Raw genomic sequence first — 22,039 nt, 5'->3', positions numbered from 1 at the left:
GTCCACGTACGACAAGACATTCGTCTGCCAAATGACCCAAGACTAGTCTACCACAGTTGTGGAAGAGAATCGATCTCGAATTTTATATTGAGTCCATGACTGTTGCCACATCGAAGTAAATGTTTGGTGGGCCAGTCCTGCGCAGCTTCATCGATGGCGAGGACATTGGGCAGGCGTTGGATAGGGTGTTGTGAGGCGTGTTTCTCCCAAATTGACACCAAGTCGGAGAGAAGGAATCTCACCGGTCCGCTCAAGTGAAACTTCTTCAAAGAAGCTGGTAGACTGTGAAAAGCGGGATGTATTATTTCGTAATCCGAAAGTCGACTGTCGTTTCCACCAGCAAATGTGCTACTATTGGCGGCTAGTCCTAGCAATTTCTCTTGGATATTCCGACACATGCTGGGGACGGATCCGATTGAGGCTGACATATAGCTTCTTGCTATGAGCGTCTCGGGATCGCAAGCACCTCCTTGTTTGAATTCGAAGAAGGAGTCGACATGCAGCCACAGGTTCTCCAGCGCGGTGAACGTTTCTAGCGACTTGATCGGATGGACTTTCCTCAGACTCCGGCAGTCTATGCAGATCGTTCTCAGGGTCTTTGCGTGTACCTCAAGAGCTTCAATGACATCGCCAGCCGTCAGATCTCGGCCATTGTGAGCGACTTCGCCTTGTGCCACGTAGATGAACTTTGTAAGCTGCCGGCAGTCGGACAGCGTCTGACGCAGGGCCTTGGGACCCATCAACATCTTCACCAGCACGATCGACGTTAGGTTTGGAGTTAATTGTCCGCGGAGGGACTTGCAGTCGTCGAAAATACAGACCTCCGAGCGATCATATCCATGCGAGTAGACTTCGGCTCCCGGGGCAAGTGGGAAAAGGCAGTCGTATCCGCGGTTGCACATGACCCAGTCTATCTCGGTCCGTTGCGGATTTCGAAAGGAAAATGAACGCACTGTGTTGAGCGGGGCGTACTTCTGCCTGTGGCCTGTCGGCCCGCGCGCCGAGGCATTCTGCTCTACATCCGATCCATCACCCTCGACGTCTCGTGTGCCGGTGTCGTCGCTGCTGGAGTTCAGGCTCTGAGTAACAAGCCGGCGATTCATACAGCCTTTGTAGAATTCCTGTAAGTATTTCCACGTGTATGGCGTGACATTAAAAGCCATATCGTCAACACGAGGCAAGTGGAGGATGATGGCCAAGAGAAGGGTCCCCATGAGTGCTTCTGAGTCGTCCGTTTGAATGGCTTCGCTGAGCTTGACTTCTGAATGCCAACTGCTGCCGGGGATAACTCTGTCGTAGTCGAAACCAATGGATTCCAAAGCCTGGATGACGAAGTCCCGGCTGTCTTCGGGAATCTCGGCAGGAGTCGCGTGCGCTTCGTCAACGTATATGAATAGTTTCCGGATCGACGAGAACTGCGCGGGGTATTTCCTGGCCTTCCAGAGAAAACGAATCATCAGGAAGATGGCCTCTTGACTGTCTTTGGCGTAAAACCCAAAGTTGGTCTCGCGCCAGGTTGACTCCAGAGGGAGAGTGCTGAGCCTCTTGCATGTGAGGGCAAGATTCACGAGTCCGTCTTGATCGCGTCGAATGTGTTTTGTAATGTCATGGGCGACTGAGGCGGAGTTGGACTGGGCTCTGGCGATTTCATCCAAAATGCGTTTGCCAGTGTAAGGCGCTGGAATGAAGGAGTAGGTCATTAGGAGCAACTCCATGGGGAGACCACAGAGCCCTGTCATCGTTTCTGCCTGCGCTGGTGGTTGATCTGTGATGAAAGGCATGATGACATGCCAATAACGAGCCACGATAGCACAAAGAAGTGCGAAACGAGGTCCAAAATGCCTCCACGAAAACTTTCGCAAATGCAGGCACTTTTAAGGGTTAAATATGTGTTGTGGATGGCACAGTCAGGTTTTTCGATTGGGCGCTCACATAGACGGCAACATTCGTCAAGGTATCACACGTGATGCAGGCGCATACGGATTCTGGCCATGGAAAACTTTGGGTGATCTGATTCTATAAATAAAGTCACCGCGGGGCGAGAGGCCGTAACTGTTGTTCCATTCCATCCTGCTGTCCATTTCCCATAACCTGGATGGCCCAAGACAAGTCCGCCACGCAGGCAACGAAAGCTAATTCTCAGGAAGCCTCCCACATAGCCGCATCCACCTCTGTGATCGTCACCGGAACACCGAATTCTCAAACTCTTCCTTCATGTCCTCCACGATGCCGTCGTAATTGTCAAGGTCCTTCAAGTAGACGCGCTCCAAGCTGGTAAGATAGTCGAGGTTCTCCGCAAAGTTGGGGAGAACATACTTGAAAAGCTCAAGCTCATGAGTGAAGCATATTCTCTTCAAACTCGTTGGTAGAGACCAAAGCGCGTCTTCGTAGTAATCATATAGTTGCTCTCCTTTTTCGTGTACGGTCGTAATTTCGAATTCTCCACGGTAGAGGCTGTCTCCGTCGATCCAGAGGTTCTCGAGATTCTCAAACTCGTCCAGATAGTCGATACCAGACTTCCCGTAAGAGACCCAATTATCGGAAAGGTCGATGGCCAGGCTGCGGATGGTCTTGGTGTGCCGCTCGCCCTGACGGAGTCCTTCGAGAGCGTGTAATGGGTCGATTCCATAGCCGGGATCCGTATCCGAATCACTGAGGTGACCGACGAGCCGAAAGTCCAAGAGAGGGCCACAGTCCGCCATGACGGAGTCAAACGCATCACGGTATTCACCCCCTGAGATGGTGCCGGCGATAGTGAGATGCGTAACCTTTTCGAAGATGGTGGGACAGAGGCCTGCGGACTCCAAGCCCATGCGCACTGGATACAGGTTGTCGATGTACAAGTGCGTGGGCTCAGCACCAATCTTGCCGATAATGGAGTACAGTCCCTTAAAGACGGGAAAGGTGCCGTCGGCGGGCCTCAAAGCGAGAGAGCTGAGCTGGGGACAAAGGGTAAGCGAACTGAGGTCGGAGTTCTGTCCCAAGTCGTAATGGGGAGATGTCATCGGCTCGCCTCCCGAGAGGGCGAGGCCAAGTTCTTGCAGGTTGGGGAGGTTGGCAAGCAGAAGGAGAGTAATCGTCTCAATGCGATGACCATGCCAGCCTTGATCGTTGCTCAGCCAGGCATCCTCCGACCACTTGACACCCTTCTTGGAAACTTGCTGAGCTTGCTGACGCAGGAAAGCGACCGAGGTCTTGTCAAAGCGGTGATTCGTCCGCTGGGACTGTTCAAGGTTCAGATAAACTGTGCGAACCCAGCCTTGGACCTCAGGATATTTGTCGAGAAATTTGAGGAAAGAGACCATTTTCCGAGTCGCGTTCAATCCCGTGAAGCTGACGCGGGGCCAAGCCCGTCTCATGACACACTGGAAACGATGGCAGGCGAAGGATAGATTGCGGACACCATCGAAGCCGCGCAGAAGACACCGGCTGATGGCGCGATCCGAATCATCTTTGTGGGCCTGGGCAAAGGCTTCGTCGATGGTCATTCCGCGATGGCGTAGCAAGTCGGCGATGATGAAGAGAACGTCGTCCGGAAGGTTGGTGAGCTTCGCCATTGTGTGCTTTTGCCTGAGTCTGGATGCAAGAGTGCAGTGTAAGCAAGTTTTTGGTATGAGTTTCTTGTTCGAATTTGTGGTGGTGAAGATGGTGATGGACGCCAGTTGCTCAAGTTGGAGGCGAAGATTTGATTACAACGAGAAAAAAGAAAAAAGAAAAGAAGTCGAGGAAGGAGTTTGTTGGGAGGACTTGCCTGCCTACATGGCAAGCCTTGCTCCAGTTCCAGCCGGGAGCAGCTTCCTCGGGGAGTCGACGGGCTTGATTGAAGAGATGTCTCTATGTGAACTGCGGTCAAAGACGTGGTGTGAGTAGACTCTCCTGGCAGTGGAACTTCAAAGGATTTTCTCCACTGGCTAAGGTTTCCAAATGCACCAAATAACAGCAAATACACCATTGTGCCATCTTGACCCCCAAAGGCTGCATATTGTTGAGATTTGCTGCATTTGAGCCCATAGAATATCTAGATGGGGTCACAATCAGATTGGAATATCAGTAGTCAAGGTTGTTTGACAGTTGTGGAAAGCAAAAGATACTGCTCTCCGCTTGATACGTGGCTCTGATATCCACATACCTGCTTGCTTGAGGAATTGACCTTTGATCTAGAAGATTCGTTATGATTGGCCAGCCATGCTTTTTCAGTCGACGAAGGCCACAGAAGAGCTCAGGAGGACTGTGATTGGTATTGTACGGTATGAAAATGCTGTCATTGTGTCTAAGTCCTCATCGTTTACTCATCGTCCGCTTTTTCCGCGCTCCTTTTTGGGTCATAACTCTTGTCCCTAGATGGACTCCTCCGTTCGATTGTGGCAGAAATTGGTCTGATCTGGCGCAAGTTCGATCCTTATTAAATCTCGCCGAAATTTTTAACGCTCCAAATTTTGATCTCGTCATTCGTTCATAACCCTCTAGAAGCACTTTCCGCCGCTTGAGTAGCCACAGCCAAGGTGGAAGCCACCAGGCTGGTCGCAGTTGCCCTGCTTGTTGTTGGGGTCGGTCGACTTGTATGCGTTGTGGTTGCAGCTGCACATGGAGCATCTGTGCTCGTCGTACTGGATATCGCCGCAGTAGCACTGAACGCAGCCACCGAAGCAGTAGTGCTTCGCGGTCACGGCTGTAGCCAGGGACATGAGGGCAAAGACGGTAGCGAACTTCATTTTGAGCGTAGTATTATAGAGTTTGCGGCTGTGTGGTTGGGACTGTCTTGTAGGAAGAAATGAAGATGTATGTATTTTGATAGTGAATGTGTCTGTTGAATAGAAGAGAGTTCGACTGAGTTGAGAGAATGTTCGCAATGCTTTATACGAAGGACGCTGTCACGCAAAACTGCGATGGTTCGGAGGCGGCAGGAGTTTCCTCTCCATGTCCGTCTTGGAAACTTCGGCGGCAATTCCTTGACTTGTTTATTTCGATATTGGTTGCAGTGATGCTCAATCTACATTCTGGCTCGACATCCATAGGCGAAGATTTCGTCGCGGGGGACTTATCGCAGAGATCTATGTTGTGTGCGGGACGGGGAAGCCGAGATTAAGTGGGCTGCCATCGTACCCCGGCCCGCCCGATCGCGTCGATCCTTTCCCTTGTCAGCCTTAACACGGCCAACCGCAACGATTGCACCGGCAAATATTTTTGACTAGAAACAAAGTTTGCACTTGTCAACAAAAACATTAATAGCTCCCGAGTTAAACCATTCGATCAGCCGTTGAAGAGTTGCAGCAATTCTGCCTCTGTCATGCAAGGCTTGGCTGAATATCTAGGCAAGCTCGCCTCGACCGAAGGATGCGGCAAGATTTGAAGAACTATGGATTTGAAGGACTACAGAACTGATAACGTCCAGATAAACAGCTTTAAGTGTTACGACAAGACTATTGGTCGACTCGTCTACAATATCGCGTCCCTTTCTCCATCCCCCACAATTCGGGCATCCCGGCTCAAGCGTCCCGTCACCATGACTCGGGCAAGCGTGCATACCATGGCCAGCAACGCTAGGTGTTTATGCAAGAGACTTTGCTAAGAACCCTGTGAAAGACCAGAAGCAACAACGACAGCGCATTTCTTTTTCAATTATTACTTTTGGTGTTTAGGTGTGGAAAATCAAGAAAGGGGAAGCTTTTGTGACTGTGAACGTTGATGATTGCAACTGCCGGGGCTTGGCTGAAGGGAACAAAAGACTAAATCATGTGGAGAAGAATGCATCGAGTCATTTCATTAGGGTTGATAGACAAAAATTTCAATAAGACGAGGAAAGAAAACTTTCAGAAAGTCCCATGAAAACAATCGGACTGGGAATCCTTCTAACGGACAGCAACGCTTTGCAACCAAGACGCTCATTTAAAGGGGTGCCAAACCCCTTTATCAGCCCTCTTCCTCCTCAGAAAGCTTTCACGGTCTACAAATCGACCACCACATGAATATTTTCAACTCCCTCGCTTTTCGTACCTGAGTTATCACTTTCGATTGATGTACGCTGACGGATTCGATGTCCCACAAGAGACGGCCCATATCACAGACCTACCTCCCCAGCTCTTACATCTCATCCGGTCTTTCTTATGCCCCGATATTTTCGCAAACCGTCTTTGCGCCTACCTCGATCCCGAAAACGCACCATGTCAAGTACTTGACCCTCGATCCCAAGACCTGTGTCCATCTGCCTGCGGTCTGTCGCCACTTGAATGTCATTGTTGTACAGGACATTCTCTACGTCACTGTGTCTGTCGACTGGTCTTTTTCTCAGTTCATCGGTGTTCTGAGCCAGATACTCACCAAGCCTTAACTTGGACGGCCGGTCCAGCGAATACATGTCAACTCCACGAGAGCCCGGTGCGACAACAGTCCCCCAATTCAGCCCGGCGACTTGAAGTTCGTCAGTCAGACGGCGTCCCCAATGCTGGTACCCAAACACTGAAAATGCTTTGAGAGCTACAAATCTCTGCACAGATTCGACAGAAACCTCTCCTAAAATTTGCACCGAACGTCTCAGACTTCGGCTACGACATGCCCTCACAACCCTTCGCCCACCTCGTTGATCATGAAATGAAAAACAAAATGTCCCGCCTGCAATCGTTATCGATTTGATCCAATTCTAACACATTCTTCCTGCCTACCATACAATGACCGATGACACTGGGGCCTGCCCGCACACTCTACATCAAGATTCCATGGGGCTCTATATTTCGCGACTACCAAATGAACCTACCCAGCGTTACCTCATTGATCTTGATGAACTTTCCAGCGTCCTTGGTCGTCATGAGCACTTTCATCCCGGCTTGCGGTCCACTGGCCAGTTTCGCGTTCAAAGGACAACGCCCATGCCATCCTGTTGACAACACGATGTCCCCGAGTCTACTGGTGGACTGCTTGCAGCAGGGGTATGCCGCTACGCTGCGCACTCTCTGCATTGACTTCAGCTTCCATGACCGTCGCCCGAAAGTGATTACCTCTCTGGAGGCTTTCCCCAGATAAGAGATACTTTTGCTGAGCATCCGCGATATCCCGCTTCCCCATAGGATCTCACAGGTCGCTCTCGCCAGAATGGTTCACCGAACTCCTATTTCGTGATTCCTTCCAGTGACTCTCCACGATCTTTGTACCTATGGCGACCTACATTATTTGCACCACATAAGTCGCGATCTCCAATGCCAGAAGCGACAGATTAGCCAAGGGAAATGTCGTCTCCGCGTTCTCCGAGCCGCAGAGGATGGTGTTCTGCAGAACAGGAGGAACGTCTGGTATTGCACGTTGGGCGTTTGATGGACTTTGAATCTTTTTCAATATTTCCTGCAAGTAACAGTACACAGGGCAAATTTCTCACGCTGGATTTCTGGAACGAACTAGCAGGATGTGTCGATTGGTTAACGAATGCAGGCTGTATTGTGAGGATAGAATGAAGATATCGCAACATGAAGAACATGAACAAGCACAAAATAAATGGCGGCAATTTCATAATGTCAGAGCAACTGGAGGCATTATTTTGTCTAAATAGCTGGGGATTTCCGCGCACATCGCAGGCTCCGAGACTTTGATGAGGCATGGGTGCCGGGTTTGATGGGCTTCTCTCACACCGAATCTATCCTCTATTAGCATCGGATAGGTATCCAGCTCTCCAAGCGACATGTGACAGGATTCTTACTCGATAAACCTCGTTAGCCCCAGACCTCATCTTGCCAAGCAGGCCACGCCGGGGCAGGGCTTGCATCCCCAGGGCAGCTTGTATACAGCTTGGGGTCCTCGATCACAGTACCTTCCGGGAGGTCCAGCCCTAGAGTGTAATCTGGGTAGACCCCAGAGCTGAAAGCTCCGCCACCCCTGCCATTGGACCAGAAGATACGGAAGGGGATGTACTCCTCCACGGTTTCAAAGTAGATGAACTCGCTGTAGGGATATGAGCGAAAACCCTTCTGAACTGTGATATCGGCATTGTTGGCGTCGAAGCCTGACTTGGCCTTATCCCCGAGCCAGACCATCACCACGTCGTCAGCCTCACCAACAATGAACTCGTAAGATCCGCTGAGAGATGCCCTGAGGTAGCCGCGATGGACAAGAATGTTGCACTTGATCGTTGATCCTGCGGGGCCTTGAACCCCTCTATAGTTGATTGGTTGGTTCTCGTCGTTTTGGCTGTATCTTGGAACTTCTGTGTGTCCAATACCTACCGGAACACGACCTTGCACGAGATTCTTAAGATTATACGTATTCGCCCTGACATCTGCGTTTTGAAGAGTGTTCCTACACAAGGTTGATCTCTCTTCAATCACATGGAGAGCGAACTCAGCGCTTGGCGTGCAAGAAGCCGAAGCGGTTGAAGAAGCGACACCTGTGGGCGCCGTCACAGGGATGGTGGTGGGCTTGATACCTTCAAAGCATTGACATGCCGACCAATAGGCAGCTGCATCAGGGCAAGAACTGGCGTATGCAGGCTTTGTGCCAAGGACCGTAGTCGCAGGGGTCTCTTGACGCGGGCCGTGGACGTTTCTCTTTTGCACCGGGGATGGAACCGACAGAGTAACAGTCGGCTGAGGTCTGTTCCTCAGGTTAGCATATGATCCACAGTGGGGAAGTTGTTTTGGACATTCTAGCTTACGTAGCAGGCACCGTGGCATAGGTACTCACGAAGGCCGCACAAAGAGATGATCTCGAAGCAAGAGATGGATCATTCCTACCCGTGCCCGCAACTTGGCGGCCGCAGTTATTGTTGCATACTGCTGCAGACGCAACGCGGGAAAGGAACAAGAAGATGCTTAATGTTGCTGGCGACTTCATGGTGAGTCAGGAAATGATAAAAGCTGATCGAAGGCTGAAGGAGGCTCTAGGACTTTTAAATAGAGCTACATTTGACACGATGGGAACATCGATCTTAAATAGTTGATGCCAAGAACTATTTTGAAATCGTGAATACAGCAAAGTGACCCCGACGATAACCCGGACGGTCAATCTGTTGAATAAGTAGACTAAGCCTTGGCTTCTCACCCTCAATTTTCCACATGTGGCGTAGCGGCTGAGCGTTCGGTATGCAGTCGGGCATCCCTAAGAACGGAAATAGCCAAGCTGAAGGAAGGGATGTGCGACGTCTTAGATATTAAGACAATTGTCGTACAACTCACGAATGTCTATCCCTGCGCAAGCCATCTGCCTCTGAACGTGGAGAAGCTTACCTGCTGTTAAGGCCATGGCAAGACAAGCCACATTCGTCAATTAAACTAAGAATGACTTACCATCCATGCAAAGGGAGAGGTTCTCCGATTCATGTTCTCGGAATATTTGCAAGGGAAGCAGATGATTCAATTTTTTCCATGCATGTGTACAAGCGTCTCTTCGAGTGCCAATACCAGTGGTGATGTTGGTGGCAATCGGCTCCTCGAAGTCCCACGCAAGCAACTTTTGGGATAGCCACCCGCTGAATAGTGCCGAGGGTCTCAAATCGAAGCCTGCATGCCGCTCAGCTATTTGGCCTTGAGCCACTTTCTACGGCATCGGCGAATGATTCAGATGTGAAATTCACTTTTGAGGCGACTTAGCGATGAGAATTGGCGTGTTAGAAACGGAAAACTGGATCGTGGATGGCATCCTCTTTCAGTACACATTCGAAAAGGTCAATGCACAAGGTTGGAAAGAATGAGATCAGTATTAAGATTTATAAGAGGTGATAGTAACAACCCTCAGTTCTCTGGCATCTTCATAAATGGTACTTGATCTCTAGATAACTGAGATACGTCAAGGAAGAGATTGGGCGCAGCCAGCTTCTCGCCCTATTCAAAATTCATTCACGGAGTTTGCAGTTTGCTGCGGAGGTCACATGATAACAGAGCTTCCTATAGAGGTTTGAGAGTTCCTACGACGTCATTAACAATGGAAAAAAAGAGCCAACCTCCAGTCCGAAGGTGTGTTCAATGTTGACAAGCTCGTATCCATCAAGTTGGGTTGCATGGGAAGTGGTACGTATCGCGTCAGCAGGTTGCAGTAGTGCACGATTCAAGTGGGCGGTCTTTCGTCGACGACATGGATACACATCAGTCCAGTGTGGACAACGAATATCTCCCCTCCGTCATCTATCCAATGTTTGTAATTTTTGTCAAGCGCGGAGTTAGTCGAGACCATGCCGACTTGCCCGCTGACACTTTTCTTTTGTATCATGGCTCTATCCGTTCGGCATGTTGCATGATCAACGGGGCAGATAAGCCTAGTGACTCAGTCACGGTATCTGAGTATGGGATAATTTGAGAGTTAGCCGTGACAGCGTATTATGTTCAGAATTTCTTCGTGTCTGGATTTGGCGGTGAGTAGCTGTATTTTGCGTACAGAATGCCATTGCGAAACCCCCTGGCAGGATGCCGGCTTTCTGCCAGGGTTTCGTGACAATAGCTGTCATGAACGCGGATTTATCGCCCTTAGCGTCTCTATCGTCCGGCAGCGTATCCAGCAGATACTCTGAGATAACGAAAGGAGGAGGGGTCTTGGAAACATGGCATGGCAGGAAGATCGTGATACGTGAAACCCTGTGATCTACCTCCCGAGGCGTGAAATATAAATACCACGTACATCCAAGAAGAAGGTAAGGCATCATATAATACATCTCATCAGAATTTATCGTTCACTCGGACTAGTATTAGTCTACCTTACGTTTGATCTTCCCGCATGAGGCTGACGAAAGATAGCAAAAATGGCTCCTCAACTCCAATTCGCACTTGATTCACCTTTGGCTCGTCATCGCCAGTTGTCGCCCAGCGCAGCTATTCGCGTCTCCCCGATTGTCCTTGGGGCAATGAACTTCGGAGACAATTTGAAGGAAAGAATGGGAGAATGCACCAAGGAAACGGCCTTCGCCATTATGGATCACTACTATAGTCAAGGCGGCAACTTCATCGATACCGCGAACAACTACCAGCTTGGCCAGTCCGAGGAATGGGTAGGCGAATGGCTTGCGTCTCGTGGCAATCGCGACGACATTGTGCTAGCAACGAAGTACAGCAGCGCCTACATGACGCACGATAAGAAGCGGCTCCAGTCCAACTACGGCGGCAACAGCGTCAAGTCACTCAAGCACTCTGTCAAAAAGTCTCTGAAAGCGCTACAGACCTCTTACATCGACATTTTGTACCTCCACTGGTGGGACTATTCTGCGTCTATTCCAGAAGTGATGCACTCGCTTAACGATCTGATCGTATCCGGCAAGGTGCATTACCTGGGCATCTCGGATACCCCTGCCTGGGTGGTAGCCAAGGCGAACCAATATGCGAGGCTGTCGGGCCTTCGCCAGTTTGTCGTTTATCAAGGCAACTGGAATGCCTCCATGCGAGATTTTGAGCGAGAAATCATCCCAATGTGCATGAGTGAGGGTATGGGCATCTGTCCTTGGGGAGTTCTCAATGCTGGCCGCTTTCAAACCGAGGAAGGCTTCAAGGAGCGCGAGAAGCACAACTCTGGACGACAGAACACGGCATCGGAACATGACAAGAAGGTGTCAAAAGCACTGGAAAGGGTTGCAAACGCGAAGGGTGCATCCCTGACAGATGTCGCCTTGGCGTATGTGACGCACAAGGCTCCTTTCGTGTTTCCCATTGTTGGTGGCCGGAAGTTGAGTCACATCGAGGGCAATATCAAGGGGCTTGGGACTAGTCTTAACGAGGAGGACATCCGGATGATTGAGAGGTCTCATGACTTTGATCCCGGATTTCCTCACACCTTCCTGAGTGGTACCTCACTTTTCGGCGGTCTCCCTCGGGGCGCATATCACCCAGGAGACGTATGGCTAACCAAACTCATGGGCAACTTCGACTGGGTTGAAGCTCCTCAAGCGATTACCCCCAAGACCTCCTAATCAGGAGGTTTATGTAGAAAGTATATGTCGGTAGCTTAAAATTCTGCAAACCATTACCACCTGCAAACTGAATGAATAATATCAAAGCTTTGAGGTACATGCAACAAAGATGACCGAATGCAAGAGGAAGTTGTAATCCATTGCCTGGAGATGCAGCCCAACGAAGAATCTCGCTCGATCCGCAATCTCCGTCAGGGTGCATTAATTCTGAACGGGCTCGGTCGAAGTAGTTGAGCGCCCCGAAATATTTCCGTTCAGCCCGAGCTGTAACCAGGGCATGGAAGCGTCATATGAGCATGCCGCCATCTTGTAGTTGATCAGAGTGGCTATGCGTGGTCGATGACGAAAACAATCGGGTCCCTTCGAGGGATGACTGAGTGATATCTAGGCATGATCAATGGCGGTCTCTTCAACTAGACTCCCGGATTCCGTAGCGATTTCGACATGTGAGACGATTGGCTGGAGTTAAGGCATATAGTACGCTGACATGGTCCGGGTGTTATGGCTTGGTTCACGTCCGGGTCGGGGTGGAGACTGGAAATTGGCATCCGGCCTAATTCAGCGCCCCCCGCAAGGCAATCAATCAAGTTTGAGGCTCAAACTTGACTTGATTGACTGGTGATGGCTTCATACTTGATTGATTGATTGATTGATTGAACTTGACAAGTTTACTTGCCTTACGGGGGGCGCTGGCCTAATTGCTTCGACCACGGAGCGGTGATGGATTGCACAAGCCTAGAGCGGAACCAGAGACTAAGGCATCAGGAAATAACAGCATTGTAAATGGAGTTACTGGTAAAAAAGGCCAAGACCAGAGTTGCGCGTCGATACGAGATAGCCGGACTGAAAGACACATAAAAGCCAGTCTTCTCAGGCACAATTATGATCAGCACTCTGTTTCTCATCACACTCGTTGAATTCAAACATCATTCTTCGACATGGCTCTCAACAGCTCTTTCGGCAGCGCTCTGATGCGCGGCATCATGTATCGGGGCGTTCCTGGAGAGATGACTCTCGAAAATATCCCGATGCCCACTATCCTGAACCAGACCGACGCCGTCGTCCGAATCACTACGTCAGCCCTTTGCGGCTCTGACCTTCATGTTTATCGCGGGTACCAAGGTGGCGCTCCTCCTTGGAATATGGGACATGAGGCCATCGGATACATCTCGGAGCTTGGAAGCGCTGTGTCTGGATTGGAAGTTGGTGACTACGTCATCATTCCCGATACCGTAAACCATGGCCGGCTGGAGATGGAACCTACGGCTTTGGACTTTTACGGGAACGGAGCTGTCGTGACTGACGGTCTTCAATGTAAGTCACCTAACTTTAGCAAGAGGACGACCCGCAGAAGGATGCGTTACTGACCTCGCCAAAGCCGAATATGCTAGAGTCAGGTTCGCCGACTCCAATCTCATCCCAATTCCCCTGACCCGTGAGACGACCAACACCACCATTGAGCAAGACTATCTCACCATTTCTGATATCTTTGCCACCGGTTGGGCTAGCCTTGACTTCTCTGGCTTCGAGACGGGAGATACCGTTGCGGTCTTTGGGGCTGGTCCGGTCGGACTTTTAGCGGCTTATTCTGCCGTACTTCGCGGCGCCTCAAAGGTGTATGTGGTTGATTATGTCCAAGCCCGACTTGACCGCGCTGCCTCAATTGGAGCCATCCCCATCAATTTTGTAACCAGCGATCCCGTCGCTCAAATCCTGGCCGCCGAGCCGAACGGCGTTACGCGATCCATCGACTGCGTGGGTATCGAAGCCCTGAACTCGACGCTGGAGCACGAGCCAAACATCATTCTGAACCAGATGGTCAACCTTACCCATGTCGGGGGCGGGATCGGTCAGGTTGGGGTGTACATGGCCCAACCCGACTCGCCCGGCTCCCCTCTCGGATCCACATTCTCGCCCATCGCTTCGTTTCCCCTTTCGGACTTCTTTGGCAAACGCTTGAAGTTCCAAGCGGGCCCTGTCGATCCAAAGGTGTATGCACCGATGCTGGTTGAGCTTATCAGTAGCGGTAAAGCGAGCCCTCATTTCGTGGCTTCGGCAAGTATCTCAATCGAGGATGTTCCAGCATACTACGCCCGGTTTAACGCGCACGACGAAATCAAGGTTTTCATCCACTTTCCTTGAGGTCCCAGTAAAGATATTCCTGTACACCATGACCATAGGGAGGCATCTTTAGATTACGGCCTGGCATACATAGACCTGTACATAGAGCGAACACGCATCCCTCAACAATATCTCATGGCGTACATCGGAACCAATTACCAACCAAAACCTCTGTCTTTCTTGATGGTTCATCCCAACCTTCTCGCGTAGGGTTTGACTTGCACGCCTCTGAGGACTATACCACATGCTGGGTAGGCATGAGGGAGAATGTGCTTGCAAGACAACGTCGTCTGATGAACGGAAGAGTAGATTGCCCCTGAGCCTGTTGCCGCTGGGCGTCGTACCCAGCTAGGCGATCGAGGAGGGGCCGAACCGACTGAAATAGCGCGATCAACGTCCACCTGGCGATGCCGAGATTCATTCAGAAATCTACAAGAATTCCAGCTTTGAATTTCATGTGTATTTCGGTGGTATAGTATTCGTGCTGCATCTTGTGCCTGCGGTCCCACATATTATGCAGGTGGCTGACACCTCGCAGAAACTCGCGCTAGTGCCCGCCTGGATTAACATCGGATGACGAAGGTGAGAGGAAGAATTGCTCGGCCAATTCCTTGGGTCTGAGTAATCGCAAGAACGCGGAAAATAAATCCCTTGTAATGACATGGAAAGGTCCGTCCAGTCATAAATGGCAATACCGAAACCGACTTCCTTGGAGCTTACCATCCATCCGACAAGATATTTCATGTTCTTACTCAACAGCAACCATGCAAAGTGCCCAGCCCCACAACGTTCTCCTGACCGGTGCCTCTGGGTACCTCGGAGGTAGCCTGGTTGCTGGGTTGAAAAGTTCCGGCTTGAGCGGCTATGACAAGATCTACGCATTGGTTCGATCAGACGCCCAGAAGGAAGCAGTCCAACAATATGGCGCTGAGCCCTTGAGCGTGTCCTTGAAGGATGCCAAGGCAGTCAGAGATGTGGTTATGCAGAACAAGATATCTGTGGTGTTCTACCTGATCGACGTTTTCGAATCGACCGCTCAAGAGAACCTGATCAAGGCCTTGGGCGATTTGAGGCAGACCACTGGGCAAGATGTGCACTTTCTTCACGTCAGTAAATCCGATGTTAATCGACGATGCTTGTTCCACCCCAAGCTAACAGATTCCTCGCAAGACATCTGGCGCAAAGATCTTCTCCAGTGACGCTGGCGCTCCCACAGACAGAGAGCTTTTGGACACCGACCCCAACCTCTATGACATTCAGAAAGGACAAAAAGCGTCAGCAAAGATTCTTCAGAAGGCGGGTTCTCAACAGCCAACTTGGAACACATTCGTCTGACTAAGGTATGCAAAGTGTGTTGACACCAATAACGCGATCATCGAAGAAGCTGAAGACCATGGGGTACGATCCTACATCTTTGCCCCGTGTATTGTGTGTAAGTCTTGCATGAAATTCATCAACCCTTGGATGTTCGAAAGGGATATCTTGAGGTACCACTCATGTCCGCGTTCTCTCCGCAATATCTGTCATGCCCTTGACCCCTCACAACCCCACTCCGCTGCGGTATCAGTCATGTCTATCTTCTTAAGGAGCCAAACGTATTTGCGAACATATCAGGAACCCTCTAAACCGCTGACGTTTTGCGTAGACGGAAAAGGCGCAGGTTTTGGGAACACCGTGTCTATCCAGACCACGGACATCGTCAAAGCAGCCATAGCTTCTGGTCGGGTTCACTCAGTTACGCCTAATCAGCCTGTAAGTCCAAATCATCTCTTGGGCTACGGGAAGAGGATTTGACAAGTTCTCTAGACCTGGCCGGTGTGCCATATCAGCGACAACACAGCACTCTATCTGCAAATCCTGCGGTCCATCCTCGAAGGTAAAAACATCGGGCACGGCCGGAACGGCTATTGTCTAGCAGCTTCGGGCAGTATCGCATGGGATGATATATATGCCGCGATGGCGCTGGGGTTGAAAGTCAGGGGTATCATTGAGGACGAGACTGTCGCTCCTGTTGACGACATCGCTTTGGTGAAAATGGCACAGGGACTCAACACAGATCCCTCTCTTGTTGCAATGAGAGTGGGAGGAAAGTAAGTTCATATGACTCAATTTTACGCTCCTTGTAATATCTGCTTTGCTTCCCATGCTGATTGAATCTCAGGTGCACGTTGACGGCTGAACATGGCGGCCAAATCGGATGGAGCCCGCGATTTTGCCCCACTCATATTCTTGAGGCCGCTGATGTTGAGGTTGAGCACATTCTGAGATACATGGATCACAGAGCTGGAAAGTTTTGATATGCGACCATGTCTGGAGGAAAGTACCTGGTCATCAAAGGCATGTATGCAGCTTAGAATTTTGACTACTAGGTACTTGCACGTTGGCACAATGAAATGAGTTTACCAGGCACAGGGAATTGTTTTTAAATTTCCTCATCAGGTAGAGGTTCTAGCAAAGGATGATGAAGTCTAAATGAATGCGAAAGTGATACTTATGATCATCATTGTATTCCTTATCCTTTCCAGATGATAGAACCCGAAAAGGTCTTGGTGTCGCTCAGTCAAAGCCTTGAATAGGTGGTCTGAAGATTGAGTCATCAGGCTGAAGAGGCTTTTTGTTATGGCTTTCCGCGAAGAGTGCATGAAGACTCTCCATCTTTCTCCCTTTCAACGTATCGCCGAGAATGAACCACGGGTCTAGCTTCTTCTTTAAGCATCGGTCGCGCCAGCCTTACCCTACTTAGCTGGCCCAAGAGCTCAGAGCCAAGAGTCAACTGAGAGTTCGTCTGTAATCCTTCCATCTCTGATAAACAGCTGTGGCAACCTTCAACTCTCTGATTAACAACCAACGTCCTCCGGACAATGTCGGAAGAACAGATGGTGTCTGGCAGGACACAGCCAGATGATGTCGACTGTGCCCAAGCCATCAATTCCCTGTCTCTGCGCACGGGGATGGGGACACCTGCACTTGATGAGCTTCCCCCTGAGCTCATTTTTATGATTTGCTCCTTTCTTCGTCCGATTCGGCCAATGCATGAGGTGTTCGCAAGCAGAGCAACGTACGACTTTGGCACGGTTTACGACACGTTACAACACGATTGGCGTACGGTAGAACGTCTCTCAATCACCAACAGACGATTGAGGCGCTGTATTGCCGACAGCGGCTGTCTCTATCGAACAATCATTGTCAAAGGCGATTCAATTTGGCGCGTCGTCTCACTTCTATGGAGTCTGAAGAAGAACCCTGCAATGGGTCCTGCGGTACGGATGCTCTACATGGGTCTTGCCTTTGAGGTCTACCCCAAGGAAGGTTCATTGCCACCGCCTCAGCAATGGCACCTAGACTTCGTGTTGGAGATGGCCACAGCGTGCAATGTACAGTATCCAGCGGCGTTATCATTCTCAACAGCCCCGTTCCCGAGTGACAGTCTTCATTGCGAGTGGACTAGTCTTCTGGCAAGAGTTATTCTGGCCAAGATGCCCAGCATCGAAGACATTGGCATCAAGATCATAAGCAGAGTCTTTAGAGGAATGGAGCCGCCTTCTACGTCCCTTTTCAAAGGCCTGATCCTCCCCAATCTCCGGTCTGTGGCCGTGAGACTCGAAAACTGCAGTAACTGGCCTCTACTCCATCTTGGGGGAGGCCTATGGTTTTGCCATGATTTTGACCTGGTTGTAGATTTGAGCCCCGTCAGAAACCTCTACGTCGAAGCAGAGGGCCTCCCTCTATACATGACGCTTTCACACTCCCATTTTTCCGAACCCAAGTTTCAAAACTTGACGAACATCACACTGAACGGATGCCCGGTTAACGAGCAGGAACTTGCGAGGATGCTCGACAATTGCACTCTTGTATCGGTCTTCAGATACATAATGTCTCACTATTCCGTCTTCGCCATAGCTCCTGGTATTGTCGTTCAAGCCCTACAGCGCAGACATGCGAAGTCTCTCCGTACTCTATGCATACACGTGTTTAGTCGAATTTGGGGTTTGGGAGAGATCTCAACGCTTGAATCATTCGACAACCTCGAGAGCCTGTGGATTGACCTTGGGTCTATAGACAACTCAAACATTGCCCACGGTCTTGTGGAGGATGAGACGGGCAATGGCAATGATCCCAGCTGGTACAACCCGCAGCCCAATCACTTCTTCTTTACGCTTCCTCGTACCCTCAAGAGAACGTTTTTCTATTGGGTCTCTCGGGCGCACGAAAATTCTGTGGATTGGCTTATCAGCAATCAAGGAGGGCCGTCGTTCCCAGAACTTGAGGAAATTGCGCTACATTGCGCAATAAATGACACCGTGGACAGGGTGGGCTCAAATTTCAGTCACGGAGCATCCAGGCACACTTACATTCGGTCTTCTGCGTGGCAGTAGACATCTGTACTCGCAGAAGGGCAGGCATTTGTCCGACAAGCATTGCGTTACGAGTATGGCGTAATTGCGGGAGCTTGGAACTCATGTATGTAACCGAAAAGACATTGTACAGGATCTATGTGTTTTCCATGATACGTCTGCAGAAATGCAAAGCCTCTTTGGTGTGCGTCTTGTGTTATGTTATGCCCCTGTTTGTCACGATTTGAGCTCCATCTTTGCCATACTTGCAGGCTCCGGTGGCGTTCTGGATCCAGGAGAGTGACCTTCGCTAATCACCTTCCCGCCGCGCATACCGAGTAGATCTTTGAACATCATTCGCGTGGTACGTATGACTGTACTCCGAGATTCAAATATGGGTAAGAAGACAACCATGATGACTGAAGCGAAAAGCCAGGTGATGCCGACCACGACCCATCCGGTGAAGAACTTTGCAGCCGTTAGTTCGATATATGATGAGAAGTAAGAGATGATCACATACTTCTTTGCTGAAAACATAGCCACTGCCGTACAGCGGCATCGGCCAAAGTATCAGTAAGACAAGGGTCACACCGACGGTAAGCCAGCGGGCAATCTTGGCGGCACGGTCCAATTTTACCCGCTCGTCTATGTCGCTGTCGACAGCGTGGGGCCTTTCAGTCATGTTCTCCAAGTCGACATTTGCAGCATCAACAATCTCATGATCATCCCCCTTGCGGATATTGAGCATGCTTTGCCAGTCGTACTTCTGATGCTTGAATGGGGGGATGAAGGTGAGAAGCGGAATGAAGACAACAGGAGAGAGTAGCGAAGTGAGATTTCCAGCCAGCATCGGAGTGTTGGCTCCAGTCGTCTCAACACTCAGCTCGCCATACTTGATCTTTGTCGTGACTAGCCATGCCGTCATGGACAAGACGAAGCCAATGACTGGGCTGAAGGTTGCCGCAGCCCAGGACTGGCCTGACCAAAGGAGTGTCAAAGTTGCGGGGAGAACAGCCGAGGAGATGATGACACCCATCATGAGGTACAGATAGCCCATGGAGATCCCAATGTAGTTGAACCCGGTCGCCAGACCAGCCATGACAAGGGCAAATGCGGCCATACCGATGTAGTTGATGCGCATGAGTTGCTTGCCAGTTGCCGCGGGGTTGATGTACGTCTTGTAGATGTCGTAAGTGCAAATTGACGAGATTGCGATGAGTTCAGAGCTGTAAGTCGACATGATGGCCATAAACTTGGTCGTGTCAGCCCGTGTTCTTTAAGAAATGGATAATACTTACCGCGAGAATGAGGGTTGCAACAGCGCCGCCCTTTCCAAGCAGAGCAACGGCAACTGTTGGGAGAACCAAGCCCGCATCGACATCGGCTGCGGGCATCCGGTTTGGGAATGAGGGCCATATGTCGTATCTTTCCAGGGCCAGTCCAGCAAGACCCATAGTTGTCGCCGTCAACCAAGGAACGGCGAACCAACTTACTCCACTGTCACAACGAATTAGTCTACAACTGTCGGCCCATATTGCGGTGGCCTTACCCCATGACGTATCCTGGCAGTGCATCAACCGGAGATGCTGCAATTGCCTTGTTGTAGTATCCGTTATCGAGGAACACAGTGCCAAAGTTTCCGCACAGGTTGATGATGAAAAACTCAACTAAAAGCTTGTCAGTAATCTACTGGTGTCAGCATAAATATTTGCATACCTCCACCCTGTGATCTCATAGTCAGATAACTACCGCCAGCATTGCCTGACAAGGGCCGCTCGGCAGCCAGATCGGTTAGGATTTCCCACACGCGTCCTGGCGAGCCCAAAATGTCATTCGTCGAGTACACTGCAAAAGCAAACACGAAAATGATAATGAGAATGACGAGTCCGTTGATGTAGTCCGTGATGAAAGTCGCTTTGATACCGCCGAAAAGGGTGTACACTACGACGCCTGTCCATATATGAGCATCAGGCACACCGTATGCTGCGTTTCAAATGGAGCATGCTCACCAATGGGGAAGAGAAAGACCGAGGCAGCTACTGGAGCGCCAGTAAGGTTCTGGATCACAGCGGATCCTCCGGTGAGTAGCATTGCCGTCACTGGGGTCTAGACTTAGCTCAGTCCCGCCATGATCCTCGTTACAAGGCTTACCAAGAATGTTACAGAAACAGCAAAAGACGATGTATACGCAGTGCGTTACCGGGCCATATCTCGCCTTTACTACCTCAAGGACTGTTGAACTTGATTAGCAAACAGTACACTGTCATTTAGCTCCCGGCATCCTACATGTGTGGGCGTTCGGCGCTCGTCTCTTTAGTTCAATTGCGAGCGTCGCAAAGAGAATGATCTGGACCGTGGCTCCGGAGGCATACCAAACCGGACCAGAGACACCACTGCGTTTGCATGAGCGATGAAAATTGATATCGAAGAAAGATCTCGAGGACGTACTACTTGTATGCGACCGCGGTGCTTTGCAGCAGGGTTGCCGCCCATGTCCAGGTTGACAGTACGGAAGACGCAACCTATTAAACATCAGCTTATCGTCCAGTCGCCTGACTGCTGAGCATGTACCAAGCCAGACTTGAGCGATCGGCCCGCAGTTGTGAACATCTCAGAAGTCTGTAGTTCATAATTGTATCTCTTCAATGCCCACGTGATGACAATCATGAGCACTCTGAGGCGATGGTTAGCTGGCGATCCACAATGGTGTCAATACACATGCTTACGCAAAAAGGAATCCGAGGCCGATCATGAGGCCATAGCTGTCATCTGTCAGTCAAAGCTGGTTCGCGTGACATGAGAGAGACTGTAGTATGTGACATACCCCCAGCCTTGGTGGAGAACCGGAGTCGAGTCCATGCTCTCATTGATGCTCTCTGGCGAAGGCGGCAGGAAACAGCGATGTGTCGAATTCGTGCCACTAATGTCAATTGAGAGCAATATATCTCTTGCTTCTTTGTATGGATGCGGTGGAAATATCGCGCTTACGTGCAAGGACATCCGTCCGTCTATATAGAGCTGCCCCTGATTCCTGAGGGGCCGACGGGCCAAAGCCGCTGATATCAGCCACCACTAAAACTCAATACGGGCGCCCCAATGCTAATGCTGGGCAAAAAGATAAACATCTTCAGCCAAGACATACTGTTCCAATCTATCGGAGTAATGGATTCACCCAAGAGATAAGGTCGGTAACGAACGACATCGTGGGGAACTGCCCAGAAGTGACCGACCCGCTGGCGTCGCCTTAAGAATCCATGGAAATACAGCAACCCCACGAGGGCGGCATAAGCCATATCCCCGTGGGAGTCGTCGGGGCCTTTTTTGTGAAGAGAATAAAGCAATTTCATCTTAACCATTGGATCATCTAGCGAACCTCTGGAGCCAATGTGGTTCTCAAAAATGCTTGTTGCTCGCTTGCGGATCCTCACTTCCTTTGGCGAGACGTGCCCAGCAGCCGAGAGTTCAGTGTTAGGTTCTCACTGGCTAGGACCCGGGCGGCCAAGGTAGTAGTATTTCTTGGACGTCAGGTCCCCTTATCAATTCCCAATCAGATATCAATTGGAGATAAGCTCTTCGTCCGGCTGGGCTTTTTGTTCAAGGAGATTATGTGACAATTGCGATTCTGAAACGTAAAGATTCTACAAGCTTGAAAACCCGAAAATACTCTCCTGAAATATGAAATGATGGAAACTTGTCCGTTTGAGCGCTCAAAATG

The 22,039-nt window shown here is 50.3% G+C and overlaps 8 protein-coding genes across 8 annotated transcripts; 3 read left to right on the top strand and 5 right to left on the bottom strand.

Annotated features, from left to right (window-relative positions):
* Positions 1 to 47: 47 nt before the first annotated feature.
* Positions 48 to 1,781, bottom strand: CGGC5_v007107 (uncharacterized protein; the record flags this gene model as incomplete). Its single annotated transcript, XM_032024385.1, has 1 exon — positions 48 to 1,781. One exon carries the CDS (start codon positions 1,779 to 1,781, stop codon positions 48 to 50), a length of 1,734 nt encoding a protein of 577 aa, XP_031878922.1.
* Positions 1,782 to 2,180: 399 nt separating this feature from the next.
* CGGC5_v007106 (uncharacterized protein) lies at positions 2,181 to 3,557 on the bottom strand (the record flags this gene model as incomplete). Its single annotated transcript, XM_032024384.1, has 1 exon — positions 2,181 to 3,557. The coding sequence occupies one exon, from the start codon at positions 3,555 to 3,557 to the stop codon at positions 2,181 to 2,183; it is 1,377 nt and encodes a 458-aa protein (XP_031878962.1).
* A 906-nt stretch (positions 3,558 to 4,463) lies between these two features.
* Positions 4,464 to 4,712, bottom strand: CGGC5_v007105 (uncharacterized protein; the record flags this gene model as incomplete). The annotated part of the gene is made up of 1 exon (XM_032024383.1): positions 4,464 to 4,712. One exon carries the CDS (start codon positions 4,710 to 4,712, stop codon positions 4,464 to 4,466), a length of 249 nt encoding a protein of 82 aa, XP_031878920.1.
* Positions 4,713 to 7,155: 2,443 nt separating this feature from the next.
* On the bottom strand, positions 7,156 to 8,814 carry pfl4 (putative cell agglutination protein pfl4; the record flags this gene model as incomplete). The annotated part of the gene is made up of 5 exons (XM_066151799.1): positions 7,156 to 7,280; positions 7,615 to 7,621; positions 7,685 to 7,743; positions 7,796 to 8,574; positions 8,636 to 8,814. The coding sequence occupies 5 exons, from the start codon at positions 8,812 to 8,814 to the stop codon at positions 7,156 to 7,158; spliced, it is 1,149 nt and encodes a 382-aa protein (XP_066008664.1).
* Positions 8,815 to 10,711: 1,897 nt separating this feature from the next.
* Positions 10,712 to 11,869, top strand: norB-1 (Norsolorinic acid reductase B; the record flags this gene model as incomplete). The annotated part of the gene is made up of 1 exon (XM_032024380.1): positions 10,712 to 11,869. One exon carries the CDS (start codon positions 10,712 to 10,714, stop codon positions 11,867 to 11,869), a length of 1,158 nt encoding a protein of 385 aa, XP_031878919.1.
* Positions 11,870 to 12,807: 938 nt separating this feature from the next.
* adhB-1 (putative zinc-type alcohol dehydrogenase-like protein AdhB) lies at positions 12,808 to 14,011 on the top strand (the record flags this gene model as incomplete). Its single annotated transcript, XM_032024378.1, has 2 exons — positions 12,808 to 13,183; positions 13,248 to 14,011. The coding sequence occupies 2 exons, from the start codon at positions 12,808 to 12,810 to the stop codon at positions 14,009 to 14,011; spliced, it is 1,140 nt and encodes a 379-aa protein (XP_031878971.1).
* Positions 14,012 to 14,754: 743 nt separating this feature from the next.
* On the top strand, positions 14,755 to 16,287 carry CGGC5_v007101 (uncharacterized protein; the record flags this gene model as incomplete). The annotated part of the gene is made up of 6 exons (XM_066151798.1): positions 14,755 to 15,096; positions 15,161 to 15,264; positions 15,331 to 15,422; positions 15,636 to 15,742; positions 15,797 to 16,080; positions 16,152 to 16,287. The coding sequence occupies 6 exons, from the start codon at positions 14,755 to 14,757 to the stop codon at positions 16,285 to 16,287; spliced, it is 1,065 nt and encodes a 354-aa protein (XP_066008800.1).
* Positions 16,288 to 18,561: 2,274 nt separating this feature from the next.
* Positions 18,562 to 21,526, bottom strand: dur3-1-2 (putative urea active transporter 1; the record flags this gene model as incomplete). The annotated part of the gene is made up of 14 exons (XM_032024376.2): positions 18,562 to 18,792; positions 18,845 to 19,576; positions 19,623 to 19,821; positions 19,874 to 19,991; positions 20,041 to 20,274; positions 20,334 to 20,423; positions 20,476 to 20,556; positions 20,611 to 20,717; positions 20,773 to 20,846; positions 20,896 to 20,998; positions 21,051 to 21,086; positions 21,149 to 21,244; positions 21,313 to 21,332; positions 21,497 to 21,526. 14 exons carry the CDS (start codon positions 21,524 to 21,526, stop codon positions 18,562 to 18,564), a joined length of 2,151 nt encoding a protein of 716 aa, XP_031878977.2.
* Positions 21,527 to 22,039: the final 513 nt, after the last annotated feature.

Source organism: Colletotrichum fructicola, assembly GCF_000319635.2.
Source record: "Colletotrichum fructicola Nara gc5 chromosome Unknown KSG_Nara_v1_contig04, whole genome shotgun sequence".
Classification (NCBI taxonomy): domain Eukaryota; kingdom Fungi; phylum Ascomycota; class Sordariomycetes; order Glomerellales; family Glomerellaceae; genus Colletotrichum; species Colletotrichum fructicola.
This window is presented reverse-complemented; position numbering and strand designations above follow the sequence as displayed.